This window comes from Setaria italica, chromosome II (assembly GCF_000263155.2).
Source record: "Setaria italica strain Yugu1 chromosome II, Setaria_italica_v2.0, whole genome shotgun sequence".
NCBI lineage: Eukaryota > Viridiplantae > Streptophyta > Magnoliopsida > Poales > Poaceae > Setaria > Setaria italica.
Window position 1 is genome coordinate 3,958,678 of NC_028451.1, and position 19,267 is coordinate 3,977,944.

At 47.3% G+C, this 19,267-nt stretch overlaps 2 protein-coding genes and 1 pseudogene across 2 annotated transcripts; all 3 read left to right on the top strand.

Moving 5' to 3' along the window:
* The first annotated feature begins 1,207 nt into the window (after window positions 1-1,207).
* Window positions 1,208-2,253, top strand: LOC105913557 (non-specific lipid transfer protein GPI-anchored 2). The gene is made up of 2 exons (XM_012843841.2): window positions 1,208-1,559; window positions 1,663-2,253. The coding sequence occupies exons 1-2, from the start codon at window positions 1,211-1,213 to the stop codon at window positions 1,881-1,883; spliced, it is 570 nt and encodes a 189-aa protein (XP_012699295.1). The 5' UTR covers window positions 1,208-1,210; the 3' UTR covers window positions 1,884-2,253.
* A 1,005-nt stretch (window positions 2,254-3,258) lies between these two features.
* On the top strand, window positions 3,259-6,337 carry LOC101772632 (annotated as a pseudogene).
* A 6,562-nt stretch (window positions 6,338-12,899) lies between these two features.
* On the top strand, window positions 12,900-13,706 carry LOC101781404 (non-specific lipid transfer protein GPI-anchored 2). The gene has a single exon (XM_004955545.3). It carries the CDS (start codon window positions 13,015-13,017, stop codon window positions 13,534-13,536), a length of 522 nt encoding a protein of 173 aa, XP_004955602.1. The 5' UTR covers window positions 12,900-13,014; the 3' UTR covers window positions 13,537-13,706.
* Window positions 13,707-19,267: the final 5,561 nt, after the last annotated feature.

The following is a 19,267-nucleotide window of genomic DNA, read 5'->3' on the forward strand; positions in this document are numbered from 1 at the left end:
TACGCTCCCAATGTAGTTATCTTCATAAGAAGTTATATATTATGCTTATGTTTTCTAGTAGTATGCTAGATAAATCTATTTATAACTATGTAGTTATTATTTTATAATATGAAGAGAAGTGTCAAGATGGAGCCTAAAATCTAAACACGATAATTCTATATGTTAGGTTTTTTATTATAACCTAACATAATGAAGAAGCCTAAATATTACTTTATGAGGATTATATTCTACATGCATTATATATATTGGAACAAAAATTATGGACAACTAGGTTTTTTATGTAATATAGACAATTGGGTTGTCATTTACAATTTGATCACATGGTGCTATTTTGTCATTCTTATGGATTCTACTTTAGTGCATATAGACTAAGATTTAAAAAATGAGATTTCTTTTGATTGGAGAAACACGGATCTAGAATATAGATGCAAAATCTGGATGTGAAGTCTTTACAAACTTTCCCCGGTTACCGTTGTGGTTAACCATTGCCACTTGCCAAACCCAAGCACAGCATCTTTGTGGTCTTTTTTATTTGAACATAATACAGTTACATAGACTTACATACACGTATGCATACTCGCTCCCATAATTAACATGCATGCACAACATAGTCCAATGAAAGTTTTCGACGGCATATTTTGCATTTTGGTAGTCACTTGGAGTCCATCCAATAATCAGAAAAGTATATTGTTTTCTATTGTGTGCAAGGAACTAAAACTATAATCATATGAACTTTTTTCATATTTTGATTGAATTTTTTTTCAAAAAATTATATGCTATATAAGAACTTTACTAGTGATTAGTAGTCGAGATAATGCGTTGAGATGGCAGTAGTAATGTCAAAACAAGCTCTTTTGCAACACAAGAGGAGAAGGAAATATGTTGGTACACATAGCACAGTTACTCCAAGCCATGCCGCACAAGGCGGTCAAACTCAATGTGAGAACTAACGAAAGTTAATTAGTTCCCTGGTACACGGACGGAATCACGGAAGACATCACATCATATCATTCGGTGACGAACCCTGCCTACCCGGCCGCGCTAAACCATCCCAAAGATGTCATGCGCGACACTTTGACACTGACCACAACAGAGTAGAGGTTGTTAGCTGTGGCAGTTGCGCTATCATAACCGATTCCCTATCTACCAACACGACATCTCACAACAAAAGCCGACAGGGCGGAGAGTCAGTTCAGCTAGAGGATCATCGATGGGGTCGCTGAACCTGATGATCATCAGGCTGCTCGCGGTGGTGACGACGGCGCTGCTGGCCGCGCCGGCGTCCGGGCAGGGTCAGGCCGGGGCGGCGTCGTGCACGGCGTCGCTGATCACCAGCTTCACCCCGTGCCTCAACTTCCTCACCAACGGCGGCGGCGGCGGCTCGGCGCCGACGCAGGACTGCTGCCGGTCCCTGGCGGAGCTGATGAGCGCGAGCACCGGCTGCGCGTGCCTCATCCTCACCGGCAACGTGCCGCTCGGTGTGCCCGGCGTCAACCGTACGCTCGCCGTCGCGCTGCCCAAGGCATGCAACTCCGCCGCCGTCCCGCTGCAGTGCAGAGGTACGTGCGCGCGTGCGTTCCGGTGACTGATCGCTAGATGTGATGGTTGCAAATTTGCAATGCCCGACGGCTTGATAATGCAATGCACTCGATCTTAATGCAGACACGTCGGCTCAGATCCCAGCTCCCGGCACCGGCGCCGACGTTCCGTCCTCCGCGACGCCGGCAACACCGGAGGTGGAGCCGACCGCGACGGCGCCGGTTAGCCAGGAGCAGACGAGGCCGGTGGTGCTGCCGAGCTCCGGCCGGAGAGCGAGCGTTGATGCCCCCGCGACGACGGCGGCGTTCGTGCTGCTGCTCGCCGTTGGAGCTGCACTCGTGTGATCGGCAGACCTTGCTCTGGTCTGCTGAACATGAACAGGCAGAAGCAACGGAGTTGTGTATAGTTGCAGAGTTCTTTATACCTGAGCTTGTATAGTTGCAGAATGGTGCAGGCTGCAGGCATTCGGGTTAATTAGTACTCTATCCTAAATTACCGTTCATTTTGACTTATCTAGCTACGTAGCTTTTGTTATACACTTAAATATATATTATATTTAGATACATGGTAAAACGTTATGTATCTAGAAAAATTAAAATGAATAGTGATTTGGGACGAAGGGATGTTTGTTTGTGAGTGATTTAATTTGAGGGTGTTGCATTGGCTGTACGATCTGATTATGAATTTAGTGCATTCTTTCAGGATTCCTGAGCATGAGTTGAATGATGTTGATGTTTTGCAGTTAAAGTGAAACTGTTTCAGCTGACGATGAAAAGTGTGAATAATCTTTTTTTTTAAATTCTAGCTTTAGAAGAATGCAACAAGATAATGCTTGTGGCGTGGCTGTTTCAATTGGTTGCTGCAACGATTTCTCCGATCGAAGAAACTAAAGCCTTTCTTTTCTCATTTGATTTGCTCACTACGCAATAGAAAGCTGATGCATGTGCGGACAAAACTTTGCTGACCGATTTGATCTGATGCTAATCTCTGCTGAATGGTGATTTGTATCGGATTTGGTCAGTGGACTCGGGAGATGCTTCGTTGGCTCCGGTAGTAGCGGGCTGAGCAGAGCAGAATCATTGTCTACAGAAATTCAATCAGCCAGCTGGGCAAATCCGGCAGCACTGTAGCACACGAGCTGGTCAACGCACAGCCCTCCTGATGTGGCTCTGGCTCCACCTCCGTGCTGCCATCTTTCACCACCTTGTGACCTCTAACACTGTTACAATTTCTTTTCCTTGTAAATTTGAAAGATATGCTTGGAAAAACCCTGCTATTGAAATATATATGCTACAGGAGTTTGTTGAAACTTAACTACAGTTTACCGGTCGTGATGAAATGCTCTGACAGTTTTCTCTTCCATTTTCATGTGATTTGTGATGGTCTGTTTGGAACGGAGGAATCCAAAACAGAGGAATGGAAAAAAAAAACGTAGGAAAGAAATAGGAATATGGTGTTAAAACATAGGATTGGAAAGCATAGAAAAAATTGGATGGAGTGGTGTTTGGAACGTAGGAATGAAATCACAGGAAACTTTTTTTTATGGTCCCACCGTGGGGAAAATCTCAACTAGCTGATCAATATTGTTGCTCTCGGTTAGCCGCGATAGCCACTGACATCTTGACCAACAAAACGAAAGTGCCCATCACAAGTATAACATGTGAATAAACAAAACAGATCAACTAAAAAAACAAAACAGCTCAACTCCTCCCATCCTCGTCTCCATCCTTCGTCGTTCTTATCCACTGCCTCTCTTCTTGTTCCCGTAGATACTGATGCCGAGATCTAGGTAGCAGCAGGCAAAGGATGAAGCAGCGCTACAAAAGCAGATGCAGCGGGCGGAACTCCTCCGGAGCAGGCCAACTCCGGGAGGGCAGCAGGTCCAACGATGACGACAGCCGTTCAGTTGGATTACCATGGGAGCTGCGACAGAGGTGGCTGCCAGGTTTTTCATTGGGTGTGATTAGCTCATTTTTTTCTCTCCGTTGCCTCGGACAAGCGTGAAGGAAAAGAAAATAAGAGGACGGAGTGGATTCTTTTTTTCCTGAAACAAGCATCTGGCTACAGGATTCCATAGGAAAGGAATTGGCAGCTCCTTTGTTCCAAACACTCATTTTCATTTCCTTTCCTCCGTTTCGTGATTCCTGCAGTTTTCCTTTGAAATTCCTTTGAATATGTTCTACAGCTTGATAATTTTACGAGATCCAAATATGCAAATGTTTTTGTCGAAAGTTACAGAAATGGTTACGGCTTTAAAATGAATTTATAAACAATTTTGTGGCTCATATTATTCTTGAAATTTTATTGCATGTTTCACAGATATCGACTGAAGTTGTAGTCTTGTAGAGAATGCATTCATATAAGATGTTTGGGCTTGGAAAATAAAGTTGAAGATTTATAAAATCGAAAATCTACACAAACTTTCTGAAATCTCATGTTCCTCTGCAAAGCTGCCGAAAAAATCCGGCAAACTCGTCTTTGCCAGTATAAAAGCATGCCGATTTGCTCGAGTTGACTCTGTTGAGTTGTTCATGTGAAACTTACAAAACAAACAGCTAGTTTTGGCGGGGATTCTTTCGATTCGAATGTTATATGAAACAATTACCTCTGTTTCCCTAAGACTATGTGTTTGAACCGAGATCAGAGTTATAAGATATCATTCTTTTATCGCCACATGTTGCTAATTAAACAAATCTTAATTCATGTGCCGATCTAGGCTCAAAGGGCGATCGGACGAATTTCAAGTGGAGGGAGTCACGATCGTTTTGTCGTAACCTGACTAAGTATTAGCACTCGTTGGTCATGCGTTATTTTGCATTCTAATCCCGACACAGCAGCTTCGATGAGCTCCTTCACATTATCAATCAATGTCGAATTGCAATGCATTTCGTAGCCAGTTTCCCTCTGCAGAAACTACCCAGCATTAGTTCTAGCTCTCAAAGAAGCAGCCATGGCAGAGGAAATCAAAGAAGCTTCGTCTCCTCTCCACGTCGTGGTATTCCCATGGCTGGCGTTCGGCACTTCGGCCACATGATCCCGTTCCTGGAGCTCTCCAAGCGGCTGGCGCGGCGCGGCCACGCCGTCACCTTCGTGTCCACGCCGAGGAACGCCGCCAGGCTGCGCGCCGTCCCGCTGGAGCTCTCCGCGCGCGTCCGCGTCGTCACGCTGGACCTCCCGGCGGTCGAGGGGCTACCGGCCGGCGCCGAGTCCACCGCCGACGTCCCGCCGGAGAAGGTCGACCTCCTCAAGGCCGCGTTCGACGGCCTCGCCGCGCCATTTGCGGCCCTTGTCGAGGAGCGCTGTGCTGCCGGCGGCGATGGCGACGCCGACGGGTTCGTGAGGAAGCCTGACTGGATCATTCTCGACTTCGCCCACATCTGGGCCTGGCCGATCGCCGAGGAGCACAAGGTAGGTGACACAGCTTGAGATTGTAACAGCAACTTGTTTCTAATCTTGTTTAAACTTTGTCATAATTTTTGTCAACTTTGACTTCTTGTCCGCTGCAAGATCGCGTGCGCCATGTTCCTCATCTTTCCGGCGGCCCACTTGGCCTACGCCGGGCCGAAGCACGAGAACGAGGCGCACCCGCGGAGGACGACAGAGGACTACATGGCGCAACCGCCATGGATCCCCTTCCCCTCCACGATCTCCTACCGCCGCCACGAGGCGGCGACCCGAGCCCCCGCGTGTCGGCCAAACGCCTCCGGAGTGGCCGACATCGACCGCCTCTGGCAGCTGCACCACCCGTCCTGCCGCCTCATCGTCTCCCGAAGCTGCCCCGAGGCCGAGCCCCGGCTGTTCCCGCTCCTGGCGGAGCTATTCGCCAAGCCCGTCGTCCCCGCCGGCCTCCTCCTGCCCGGCGACGCCGCGGACGACAACGACGGCGGCGGCGACCGTTCCTTCCTGGAGGCCGAGCGGTGGTTGGACGGTCAGCCCCGGAGGTCGGTCGTCTACGTGGCGTTGGGGAGCGAGGCGTCCGTGACGGCGGACAACGTCCGCGAGCTCGGGCGCGGGCTGGAACTCTCCAGCGTGCCCTTCATCTGGGCGTTCCGCTCGCCGAGCGGCGGCGCGCCGGAGGTGCTGCTCCCCGACGGGTTCGGGCGGCGCGTGGCGGGGCGTGGAGTGGTGCTCGTGCTCGCGCACGCCGCCGTGGGCGCGTTCCTGACGCACTGCGGCTGGGGCTCCGTCACGGAGAGCCTCTTCCGGTTCGGGCACCCGCTGGTGATGCTGCCGTTCGTGGGTGACCAGGGCCTCAACGCGCGCGCCATGGCGGCGCGCAGCGTCGGCGTCGAGGTGCCGAGGGACTACGACGACGGGTCGTTCCGCGGGGCCGACGTCGCCGCGGCGGTGCGGTGCGTGATGGCGGGGGAGGAAGGCGAGGAGTTCGCGCGCCGTGCCAAGGAGTTGCAAGAGGTTGTTGGAGACAGGGTGAGGCAGGAGGAGTATGTCGATGAGCTCGTGGAGTACTTGCAGCGCTACAAGTGAGAATGTTTGGTTAATGCAGACTCAACTATGGCATCTAGTTGTCTCGAAAAGAAAAGCTCAGCATCTAGTTTAGGGATGTATGCCCTGTGATGTGCTGATACTGAACATCTGTCATTTGTCCGACACAGATCTCTCTCAAATGAAGTAATAAGGGACTTCTTCGTTTCGAGTGATAAGTTGATGGTATGCCTTGAATCACATAAACCTCAAGCTCGATCATTGCCACGCGGCCCTATCCTTGAGACCGACACGATGGGTTGGTGCAAGATGGAGCTAAGCAGAATCTGTGGCATGCATGGAGTTGAGCAGGAAGTCTGTAAAATGGGGGGTTACCCATAATAAAAATAGATGAATTCCATTGTTTTGATACCACCGTATGTATGTGGAATCATGAAGAACACTCCTGAAAAAAAATGAACGAGCCCCCGCGTCGTCCACTCAGGGCAACTCGGGCGGCCACCCCATCCGCCGCCGCTAGCCCTCGTTCCACTCCTTCCCTACCTCCGCCACCACCAGAGCTGCCCTGTCCAAAGCCGGGCAAACAGCAAGGAAGGCGGTGGCGGGGTCACATTGCTTCTTCCTCTCGCCTAGGCCCCTTCTTCCTTCCCCTCCCAGTTTTTTGCCCGGCGGCGGCGCCATGGCTGATGGCCAGATCCTCCCCAGGGAAGGCCGGATCCGCATGTTTGTATGCTGGATCTGTGCTCTGCCGGGCCTGACGGTGGCATGCTCGCCGCACGTGGGCGCGGGGTTGCTTCTCTTGACGTGGCCCGGCGGCCGCGGTTGACATGGCCGGCTTCACGGTGGCACCTCGCGTGCGCCGGTTGGCGCGGCCCGGCAGTGGCAACGGCATCCGCGACTGGCGCGGTCGGGTAGTGGCGCCGGTGTTTGCGGCTGGCTGCGCCCGGCCCCATGACAACAGCGACGTGTGGCCGATGGCAGGAGCGACCGCGGCTGACACGGACAGCTTGCGGTGGCGCTTGGCAACCGCCGGCTGGCGTGGCCCGGCGGCGGCGGCGGCCGCGACTGGCATGGCCCGACAGTGGCACTAGTGTTCGCGGCTGGCTGGGCCTAGCTTCGCGACGATGGTGACGTGTGGCCGGCCGGTCGCGGGAGCGGAGGAAAGGCCGTGAGAGATGCCGCCGGGAGGAGCCCGCGCGTGCGCGGAGGAGGACCTGTAGGGCGGGACGCACGCGGATGGCCTGGTGTGAGCGGCGCGGAGGGGGCGCCGGTGCAGAGGACAGCGGCGCAAAGATGGCGTCGGTGCGGAGGAGGCCCTGCGTGCAAGTTGCGTGCGGGGCAGCGCAAGGCGCGGCGCAGAGGTGGTGCCATCGTGGAGGACAGTGGCATGGAGGTGGCACCATCACAGAGAGGCACTGCACGCATGCTATGCGTGGGGTGGATGATTGCCAGCGAGCAAGCGGAGGTGGAGGTATGGCGGCGTGGTGCGAGGAGGCGCGGCGGCACCGCTGCCACGAATGGGCTATCGTGACTGTGGCCAAGAGTGCCAAGCTGTGAGAGTGCAGGGGTTGGGATGCTCAGGGCGAAAGCTCTCGCCGACGTTCTTACTGGTGGAGATGACGGCGGCGTCCTAGAACGTCGTTCTTCCCGTTGGGGGCATCATGTCTGATCTACAATATGTTGCACGGGGATCCTCTGGTTGAAAACCCTATCCAGATTCTAGACGAGCGACGGTGGCGCCATTGGTGTCGTGCCCTTCTTGGAGGCATCATCTCTAGAGACCCATCTCGGTTTGTGGCTCTGTTGGTCCATTAGTTATGAATGGCCGCAGCCGGTGGCGACAATTCCGCCGCGTGGCGAGCTGGATAGGTGTTGCCGAGGCCACGTGGAGGTGATCGCAGTTATGGTGGCGGCTAGGGGTTGTCACGTGGTTGTCAGTCTTGGCTGCTTGCAGCGGACCGCGGCGGCTGGCGTTGCTTGGCAACAGTCAGTGCGGCGTGGGACTGCGTCAAGGACGGCGCTTGTGGAAACGGCATCGTGGGACAACTAGGCTTGCAGTGGACCGCGGCGGGTTGCTCAACTTGGCTGGGCTACTCGGTGCGGTACATCGTCGAAAGACAGCGCAAGTGACTTCCCTGGATTGCTAACATGGTGGCGGAGGCTTTTGCGCGGGTGAAGCAACAAAGCGAAGTCATCCTATGGTGGTGGCTTGGCTGATCGACGGAGATCTTGTAGAGCGGGGCAATATTGCCCTCCACTATGACAGCGATAAAATAAACGAATTTGTGATGTGGAGTACTATGGCGGGCGTGGCGAGGCCCCCGCGTGTGGTGTTTCTTTGAGCCGACGAGAGTGAGGTGGAGTCCAACAGCGGATGTGGCGAGGCCCCCGTGCGTTGTGTTATCGCGGTGGTGACTGCGAGGCAGCCTGCGAGAGGTCTAGATTTGGTGGTATCACTATGTGTGGTGAAGTGTGGTGTTGCAGCGGCACTACAGCGGAGGGTCCCGCATAGCAGCGGCCTTTTCGGTGCGGTGCAGTATGTCTCTATCGGTTCCCTGTCGACCGTGGATCATGACCGTGAATGTTGGTGAGTGCCGCCGTGATGAGTGGAGTGGTGAGGCCGCGTTGATATCCCAATCCAACCGGTCGGATGTGGCAGTCTTGAGTTGAGTGGCTGCGTTGATGTCCCAATCCAACCGAGCGAGTCGGTTTTGTTTTTCTTTTCCTTTCCTTTTCTTGTATCTTTCCGGTATATAACTCCTTTTTAATATAATCGGCAGCTCTCGTTTCAAAAAAATAAGATACCACCATGTATTAGCTTGGCAAGTAGAAGGGGTGCATTGTCGTCATAGCTGTTCATGTCAACAATGTTCAGATTTGAAATGCTTTTAGTGTATATATATGTGATGGGATTTGGGTACGACCTTTAGAGCATTTTAAATTGACTAATTTTTTTAGGTTTCTCAAATTTTTCAACAAATTAATTTATTTTCTTTATTTAGTTGCCTACAGAAACCATGTTCCAAATTTAAACTGGCATAAAATAACCTCACGTATGAGTGTTGCATTTTTGAATGTTTCTAAACCCTTAACCTTTTGACCTTCTTTCAGATTTGAAATCTATCCAAATTTCAATCAACTCAGAATTCTTCACAAAATCAAAACATATTGTTTAATCCTAAAACCTCTCTTAGGATAAATCCCTCTATCCCATCTAGCCCTGCCCACATCTATATTTGCTTCTCGATCTTTCTTATTTTCATTTTCTTTACTGTCTGATCCACTTCTCAAACGTGCATAGGCACACCGCTGCAGAAATAGAAGTCGATGTTGTTGCTTTGCCAAGGCCGAAGAAAAGCAACAACATGGTGATTGTTTAAGGTTGCGGCTAACATGAGGCCACTGGCGATGATAAGAGTTCAGTGTGGCAGTCTACAAGCATTTTCTAAAGCTTAGCGTTTTCCATTACGACATCCAACCTTCCATCAGCTGACATTGACCGTCGTCTTCACCATCATAGAAGAGGTGTGCAAGCTTGTTGGCAAATGAGGCCGCAGAGTCCTCCTGCAGCTACGACAATTCGATGGAGACGACGAGGCGTACCTACTTGGGTTATAAATGTATGCTGGACTAAAAATTGCAGTATAGAACAAACTATATTTCAAATTTTGATACTAACTATATATAGTTTTGTATAAATTTTTTGCATTAATTTCAACTCCTCTTGACTCATTTCTATTTTCATTTGTACATATTGTTGTTTCATAGGGTACATAGCAGCATAAAGTAAACCATTAACCAATAAATAAAGAATTTTAATAAGGAGATGACATGTTCTCTTTGTGCGTATATGTTCAATGTAATAGTTTTCACTGTGCAATGTTACAATTCAAATAAGAAATTTTAGGTCCATGATACAAAGATTAAGTATAAGATGCTCTGACCAACATCTCAAAATGACCAAGGGTTCTTTGTTTAATAGTTGTACATGTACATATAGAAAGATAGCAACCTCTTTTATGCATGAATATCTTTTCTCCAGAATATCCCCAAAGTTATCAAACCATAAATAATTATGTATGTGTCCTTTCCATAAATGCGTACTATAAAGAATTATTCATTGATTTGTTCTTTGGAAAAAATTAAATAGCAATAAGCATAAGTTATAAATACACCTAAGCCACATGTACCATTCTGTACATATCAAATCTTGCGTAGAAAACACCATGTGAGCATATTATTAGTTGTGATATCACCTTGATGTTCCAAGTCTACCAATATACTAGAAGGCCAGCGCACAATTAAAATAGATGTGTCATTTTCTGTTCCTAGAGGACCAAAGGTCATGTCAAGCCAAAACTTCTAGCCTTACCAAGATAGCAACCTCTTGGCTGGTTCTTCTTTGGTGGGGCAATATTAGAATTTTTTTTAGGGCAGGGCGATATTAGAAGTTATGAGTGGTAAATGTAATCAAAATTCTTTTAAATAAGTATTTGCAACATGAAGTTCCCTTAGATGGTATTTGGTTGACACTAATAATAATTTCATTTTCTTTCTTACTAAGATAAAGAATTTGGAGGAAGAAGCATCAAAATCTTTGTTGAATTCTAAATGATTGGGAAGCTATGTGGTACTTTAGGACCTATTTGGCAAAGCTCTTAGAGTAGTTTCTGAGCTGAATTCAGGAGAAGCTCTACCAAACAGTTTCTATCCCTCGGATAGAAGTGATTCTCTTCTGATTCTGGAGGGACTGGGAGCTGGAAAAACTAGTTTCTATTGATTCACTTTTCGCACAAAACCATTTCTCCATAAAATTAATTGTAGAGAATCTTTCACCTATAGAATCACTTCATTCCAAGAATTATTTCCACTAAGAATAAGGAGCAGGTGGAGCTATAAAAAAGACCCTACCAATTCATCTATGGTCTAGAAAAAGTTAGACAAAACATAAACATAGGACACGTGGATGGTTGCATTTGCTCACACTCAAAGCAAATACTGCTACTCAAAGGTCTCATCAGGTAACCGACCGCTTTTATATTAACTACTGCATAACAACTGAATGACGACGAGGAAGAAAAGGGGCATCGATCCGACCAGCAGAACACAAGCAATGCGTGACACAAAACACCACCACACAGCAACCCCGCATCCATTTCGTATGCAGCTTCCCGAATCACCGGTTTTCTTTTTGTGTGAAGAGCTGGGCTGACAAAGAAAAGCCAAATCGCTAGCTATTTTAGCTTTGCAAACCCAAAGTTCATGGCAGATCAGCTCGTTTAACCGTAGTCGCTTAAAGTAGAGTGTTTTTTTCTCTCATATAAGTTGGAAAACAAAATACCCTAACAAAGATCCATCTAAAATAAATATAGTAAATAGCTAAAATTTAGAATAAAAATAATGAGTTAGTAAATACAATCAAACAAAAAAATACATCTAATATAAATTAAAATATAAATATTTAAATTGAAAATAAAAACTAAGGAAATTAGTAATTGGATTCTCATACTAAATAATGAGTCAAGGAAAATAAACAACAAATAAAATTTGAAATAAAAAATACCTTGTCATGATAACTAAATAACGAATCTTAGTCCAAATAGATGTATAAAGTACAAAGATTTACTACTCTGGTGCGCCTGAGCAATCTTGGCCGAGTGGCCTAGCCCGTCCCGCGGTCCCACGCTTATTATGGGACTGGGTGTGGTTAGCGAATATCAAGCTAAAAAAATTCGAGCTGCCTAAGCTCGCTCAGACAATTTATTTAATTTATTTTTTAACTAGAAAAGAATGGAAAGCCTGAGGCCAGTCTAGAAAATCGATAGGACGTTGGTGGGCACAAATTTTTAATCCAAAATAAACCGTACTTTTTTTGAGCTGGCCCAAGCCCACCCGCTCAAAAATACTCAGGTCTACGTGGTAGATATAGGTAGACACGTGTCGTGAGGTTGGTTTAAACCAATTCATACATGGGATTAAAAAGTACCTAGATACGAAACATGAACTCAAACCGACCAATTATAACTACTGCATAACAACTTTTGACTGAATGACGACGAGGAAGAAAAGGAGCTTCCGGCCAGCAGAAAACAAGCAAGGCGTGACACACCACCGCAGCAACTCTGCATCCATTTCGTATGCTGGTGCCTGAATCACCGGTGCATGCTATGTTTATTTAAAAGAGAGAAAGAAAATATCCCTTTCTTTTTGTGCGAAGGGGCTTTGGCTGGCTGATAAAGAGAAGCCAATCATTAGCTATTTTAGCTTTGGAAATCCAAAGTTCATGGCATATTAGTTTGTTTAACCGTGGTCAGTGGTCTCTGTTTTTTTTTCCCGAAAGACGTCAGTGGTCTCTTAAAGTAGTGAATTTTATGATATGTGTATGGGAGTAGTTCACCTTTTTAATTTTTCTTTAAAAAAAGCACATAACAATTATTGTTCCAGAAAAAAAAACCTGTAAAAGTTGAAAGCACTTGCTCTTCACGGAACTGATGTCTAGAAGCAACCCTGTCAACTTTAAACTCTAGGAAACTGGATTTGCCAATCGCACCAACCAATTCTACGCGCTAGCGACACTTGTGCATGCCGTTGCTAGTGCCTTCCAACACGGCTGTTGTGTTTGCAGAGAGATCAACGGCACCTGGTCTTGAGTCTGAATGCCTGATCAGTCTGAATTCAGAAACGATCCCTGAAACTTCAAACGGCAGAACAGCGGGAGACAAGACTGCATGGCCGAATACCATTCTGAATTCTGGAATTCTCAAGTGCCGGTGGCTGCTGCGTAACAACAACTCCTGTAAGAAAAGTATTTCCCATTGCAGAGTAGGAAAGTTCAGCTCACCTATACTTAACCACCCTGTCGTCCTCTTCATTTCGCCACCTCCATTCACACCCCCCTCGACTCGAAACCACCTATAAAACCACTCACCATCCACAGGTCCTCTCAGATCGATCAGCAAGCAGAAACCACAGAGCCAGTGTTCATCAGGCGTTACCAAGGCCAGAGGAAATCAAGCAAGAGGAAGAAATATAATGGCGGCGGCCACCCTCGCTGCGGCGGGGATGATGATGGTTGCGCTCCTCCTGGCCGGCGGCGCGTCGGCGCAGTCCCCGTCGAGCCAGTGCACGTCGGTGCTGGTGAGCCTGTCGCCGTGCCTGAACTACATCTCCGGGAACGAGTCGACGGCGCCGGCGTCGTGCTGCGCGCAGCTGGGCAAGGTGGTGCAGTCGGACCCTCAGTGCCTGTGCGTGGCGCTGAGCGCGGACCCGGCGTCGCTGGGGCTCAGCGTCAACCGCACCCGCGCGCTGGGCCTCCCCGACGCCTGCAAGGTCAAGACGCCCGACGTCAGCAACTGCAAGGGCGGTGGCGCCGCCGCCGGAGCTCCCACGACCTCGCCCGGGACGCCCGCGGGGCAGACGCCGGGCGCCGCCACGGGGTCCAAGACGACGCCGTCGACTGAGTCCGTGCCCGGCGCCGCCACCATGCAGAAGGGGTCCGCCGGCCTCGTCGCCGCCCTCGTCGCCGCGGCCGTCCTCGCCGCCGCCGCCGCGTGATCGCAATCGCATACGCCGGTTGTTCCATCCGTCTTGTTCGTGCGTAGGAGTCGCTACGGATTATTGCGTTGCTCCATTTTGCGATTTGTTGAGCTTATTCTTCCTCTTGATTCATCACAGCATTCCTTGTGAATAAAGATACGCATGCCTCGATTGTTGTTCTTGACGAATGATGAGCAGGATTATTTGAGAACAAAGAGTAATTTTGGGCTAGTTTGATAGGGTTCCAACCACTCTTAAAATGAGAAGGAGCCGGTAGAGGTAATTTTTTTTAGCTCCGGCTTTTCCATATAAAATGACTCCGGCTTCTCTAGTGCTCCAGGAATGAAGCTGTTTTTAATTGAACTATTTGGTAGTGCTTCAGCTGGAGGCGCAGGAGAAGCAACCCTTCCAAACTGGCACTTTGTTAGCCGCAGAAACCAAATCTAGCTCCATTCATTACACACACGGCTAGCTCCATCAAGGATTCTGGTGCAGTTGATTGCTTTGGTTTTCCTACATGCTTGTTCTTTTCTGGAAAAGGAAACCTTCAGATCGGAGAAAGCAAGGGAAAAAAAAAAGAAAATCGATCTAGTGAGTTGTGACTGCTCTTGGTGGATAGGAGACTAGGAGTACTAGATGATTCTATCTGGAACGCGTCTTACAAATATGTAGAGATCGATGGTTGGATGGAGCAGTTGAACCAAACACAGCGACCGGGCATGGAAAAGTGAGACGCGCAAAAGAAAAAGGCCCGGAGAAGAAGAAGCCGCCGGTGACAGTGACGGTGAGTGGCATCCAGAAAAGTTTGACGGCGGCATTATATTCTGAGCTCCTGACTTGTGAGCATGCATTGTGTCGCGTGAGAAGGTTATTGGTCTCCTGCGAGGAAGAGATCGATCGAGTAGCAGATTTTGTCGAGAGATGAGGCCCGCGACGCGGCAGAAAACTATTTGCCGCGCGCGCGGAGCGAGGTCTAATTTCGGTCCACGGCTCGCTGATTCATTTCGGCCCGTCATTCATTTCCCCCGCTCCGGCCCAATACGCAGCCTCCGTCCGGCCCAACTGATTTTTTTTTCCTGTTAGGACCGACCGTTTCGGCCTTTTAAACTCGGCAAAAACAGTGAGTTCAACTACCACTAGACCATTCAATGGTTTGTGAGTAATTACGAATTACGGACCTATTTAAATAACTAAGTTTTTCCTTTTCCTATCTTCTCTCTTCGTTTTTCTTTACTTCTATTTGAATTATTTATTTTTTAAATTTTGTTTTTCTTTCCTATTCCAATTTATTTATTACTTACATTTTTTATTTCCTTTTCCTTTCGTGTATTTTTCCTTTTTAATTTCTATTTAAATTATTTTCTTAAAAAAACTTCCATTTCTATTTTATTTTGTATTTTTATATTTCCCTTTTTTATTTTAATTTTATTTTATTCTTGCATCAAAACAATTTATTTGTAATGCGGACGTATCTGTTCTCCATATGAAATTATTTATGCATGTTTATAAACTTATTTGTTCTTAATATTATAATATTTGTTTGCTTTATATACTAAATTTTTTGATAGTAAAAATAATTTGTTCGTGTTGTTATAATATTTGTTCACAATTTTAAATTATTTTATTGCTATATAAACTTAATTATTCATTTGTAATAATAATTGGTTTGCGTGTGGCTCTAGTTTTTAAGACTGATTTATTCTAAATTATTTGTTTGGTTTTGTAGATTATAAATTGTTTGATGATGTGGATTTATTTATTCATGATATTAAGTTTTTTTTACCCTATACAATCAAATGTTCATGATGATCAACCTTTTTGTTCGCATTGTATTATTTTTTACATCATGTTTAATTTTTGTTCACAGAAAATAGTAATTTTTTTGTGGTGTTCAAGTATTTATTTGCACTAGTTAGAACTTATTAATCCATATGTAAAAAATATCTTTTTAAAAAATTATCTAAATATAGTCAAGTGGGGTTTTGTTTTGAAGATCTCGTAGTAATAAACATAATGATGCAACTAAAATTTAATTTAGATGTTCGATTTAGAAGTTATAACTTTTTTAGTTTTTAGATTTGCATGCATGTAGATCATGGTGCATCTTCTTTACACTAATTATGTACACTAATTATTGCATGCATTGGTAAAGTGGGGAAGTCGTTCGGAACCACTAATTAATTAAGTGGTCACCTGTTGCTCGGACGATAAGTGCGGATTTTGTCACTTTGGCGACGTATCGACGCACCCAGAGATGAGGAGATCGAACAGCCGTAATGCTTTGTCCTGACCGGGGGCCGGAACGCTGTGGGCCGTGGGCCAAGCCTCTCAATGCCCCGACACGCGCGCGTCGTGCGCGCGTGTTGTTGCGGCCTGGATCGGAGCACGCCGCCCGACCGGCCGCTCGGCGTCGCGCGCCAGCGCGAGCAGAGTGCCAGACGGCCAGCGCATGCATGGCGCGGCCTTGGTCCCGTGTCTCTCGCCGGCGTGACCCGGCCGTCGTCGCCGATGATCTCGCGCTCGCAGTCTTGTCGTGTGTCGCGCGTGGGCGTGCGTGCGGCAGCAGGCTTAGCAGCTAGCTGCAGCCAGCATGCATGCCCACACTCCTGCTAGCAGCCTAGCCTCTCCTCTTGTCGCGAGCCGCGCCGCTCCAGGAAGTGGGAACTAGCACGTCATCGCAGTCGCAGGAGTGGCCGGCGTGCATGCGGGTACGGCCGTGTCCGGGTCCCCAGCTGGTCTCGCATGCATGCAGATATGCGATGCATGCAAACGCGGGCAGTACGTTACGGACACCGGCCTTCTCTATGTGCTTGCTGCCCAGGGATGGCACGGCTTGCATGCATGCGTGCGTGGAGATCAGATCACAAGCGTGCACGTAATAGGTACGCGTGTGCAACAGCGAAGCGTACGTACGTGTGTAATGTTAGAGTACAGTGGGAAGGAACGACCACTGGTAGTGCTACAGTATGAGCGGCAAGCCGGCAACGAACGGCCGGCGGCCGACGACGCACGGCATGATGCCGAGCAACAGCGATACGCATGCACGCACTGAGTGGAGAGAGGTACAAGGTACTGTATGTAGCCAGCAACATACGTACACAGTGTAGGAGGAGTACTTCATAAGTACGGATACCACTGCACGGTAGCAGCGAGTGAGAACTGCATACTGCTAGTTGGTTTCGGTCCTCTCGTGGTGACGCTGACGCATGCAGCAGTCACCACGACGACACGGCAACCTTGCATGTTGCGTTCTCGCCGTACTCTTCGTTCTTCACAGAAGAGCGCTGCTGCTGCCTGCGCACCCTGGATATACGCGTGCGTGCGTGCAAATGCATGCATGCGCGGGTACGCACGCTCTCTCTGTTCTGTTGCGCCCAGCACGTACAGCACGCAGTCCGGGATTCATGCATGCATGCATCGCGCTGCATGCGCAGGCCCCTGCATACGTGCTGCCTGTACGTTGTTGACGCCTTGTCGCGGACCGCTAGCTTGTCACGTCGCCAGTTACTACTACAGGGTGTGTGTGGATACCCGCCTACTCAACTTTAGCACCAATTACGTTCGAATGATACTAATTAGAATTAGAAGTATTATATATAGTCTAATTATAAAATTAATTACACAGATGAAGTCTAATTCGCGATGTGAAACTATTAAGCTTAATTAGTCCATGATTTTACAATGTGGTGCTACAGTAACTATTTGTTAATGATGGATTAATTAACCTTAATAGATTCGTCAGACGAATTAGACTTCATCTGTGCAATTAGTTTTATAATTAGTTCATACTTAGTTCTCCTAATTAGTATCCGAACATCGGATACAACCCTACTAAAGTTTAGCATCTCGTATTAAATACTCTCTACGATATCATTACTAGCAGTTGCTTGCATTGGTTGCACAAGCTCCTATGTCGTAGCTGCTGCCGCTGCCAGAGCCAGGCCTGCTGCTGGCTTCTCTGTAGGTACTGTGTATGTAGCTAGGGACACGTACAGAGCAGTGATAGATTGAATGCATGACGTACTGCAGATGCAGTACGCATCGATCGACGTTCGATAGTTGGAGAGCTAGTACGGATACATCATACATGGATCCACGTACCGTGCATCGATCCACGTTCGACAGTTGGAGAGCATGGATACATCATACGTAGATATGGAGTAGTAGCTAGGTTACTATACTGTGCATGTGTAAGTCAATGCAACAAGCTCAACTTGTCGATCGACGCTGATTTTAACGTGCAGCGGCTATAACCTTTATTACCGCAGGCCGCCCGTAGGAGAAGTACCGTAGCACGTAGTGGGCATGGACTTGGAGTTGTCGCATCGGGGAGAGCTCGAAGCGGGCCATGCAGCTGGTGCAGCTGGCCGTCCATTCCGTCCCTGTCATATATCGGTCGCTAGCTCCAATCCATCCGTCCGACATCTATCGGGACGGCCCATCACTTCGCAAGTGGTGCTAGGCTGCTAGCTCCGGAGCTCCCGGCACGGTCGTGCACCACGCCAAAAAACTTTGTGCCGAAGAGGTTTACGCTGGCGGGTACCCGTGTACCCGCCAGCAACTTTGAGCCAGCAGAAATAGCTATTTGCGCTGGCGGACGTCCACCCACCAGCGCAGATGGTTTTGTGCTGACGGGCTTCTTAAGTCACCCGCCAGCACAAAAAGCACAGATGGTTTTTGTGCTGGCGGGTGCTTATACCGCCCGCCAGCAAAGATATTTTTAGGAAAAACTAAAAAAAATAACAAACCGCTCCTCCACTAGTCGCCGTGCCCCGTGCGCTCCTGTTGCCGCTCGTCCTCGCCGCCCACCGCTCCCATCCCGCCGCCTGCCAGACTCGCGTCCGCCCCTCCTGGAGATAAGAGAGAGAGACAAATGTATGAAAAGAGATGAGCGGGAGACAGAAGATAATGGAGAGATGGCTGCTCGAGCGCGCCAATTTTTGGCTCCGCGCACAGTGCTCGCGAATTTTTAGCTTCACGCTCAGTGCTAGTGGGTGATGTGTCTGTGCTGACGGGCCGCCAACACAAATCTATATACATTTTCTTTTAATGTTCAGCCAATTAAATTAGTTTAAAAGTTATTGAATCTTCTGCAACAGAATATGTATACATATATATAGTATTATACATGTAAAAATTATATTATAGTGCATATGATATTTGGTTTTCTAAGTTAGTTAACAAACTTAAGTGTGACTTGAGTTATATGAAATATTGTTAGTGAAGTATACATTTGTGAATAATGTAGAGTCTAATTTTTTAAAACATATTGAAACTTTTATATGAAGGTTGTAGAGTAACAAAATGACTCCCTACTGATTTATATAATTTTCAAACCATATTTTCATATTATTAGAATTTTTTTCACCTAAAGTTGTATTAGAAGTGATAAATACATTAACAAACTTGTGAAATTTCACATGCACTTTCATGATTTGAGCTAAAATGGAACATATTTCCTTATTGTTATTTTTATGCAACTTTTGAATCTTATATGTGAAAAAATTAGTTCAAATATCAATTAATTTCAATAAATATGGTTATAATTGTTTAAATCATAAAAAATTGCAAATCACTTCTAAAAATTTTGAAACTCCTACACAATTGCATATATATATATATATATATATATATATATATATATATATATATATATATATATGTGTGTGTGTGTGTGTGTGTGTGTGTGTGTGAGTGTGTTTCTATTTTTTTTTATATACACACATATATACATATATATATATGATAT

Excerpts from the sequence above, each read along its gene's own strand:
- LOC105913557 (XM_012843841.2), top strand. The coding sequence starts at position 1,211 with ATGGGGTCGCTGAACCTGATGATCATCAGGCTGCTCGCGGTGGTGACG. Across the intron at positions 1,560-1,662 it reads CGTCCCGCTGCAGTGCAGAG|ACACGTCGGCTCAGATCCCA; the intron begins GTACGTGCGCGC and ends ATCTTAATGCAG.
- LOC101781404 (XM_004955545.3), top strand. The coding sequence starts at position 13,015 with ATGGCGGCGGCCACCCTCGCTGCGGCGGGGATGATGATGGTTGCGCTC.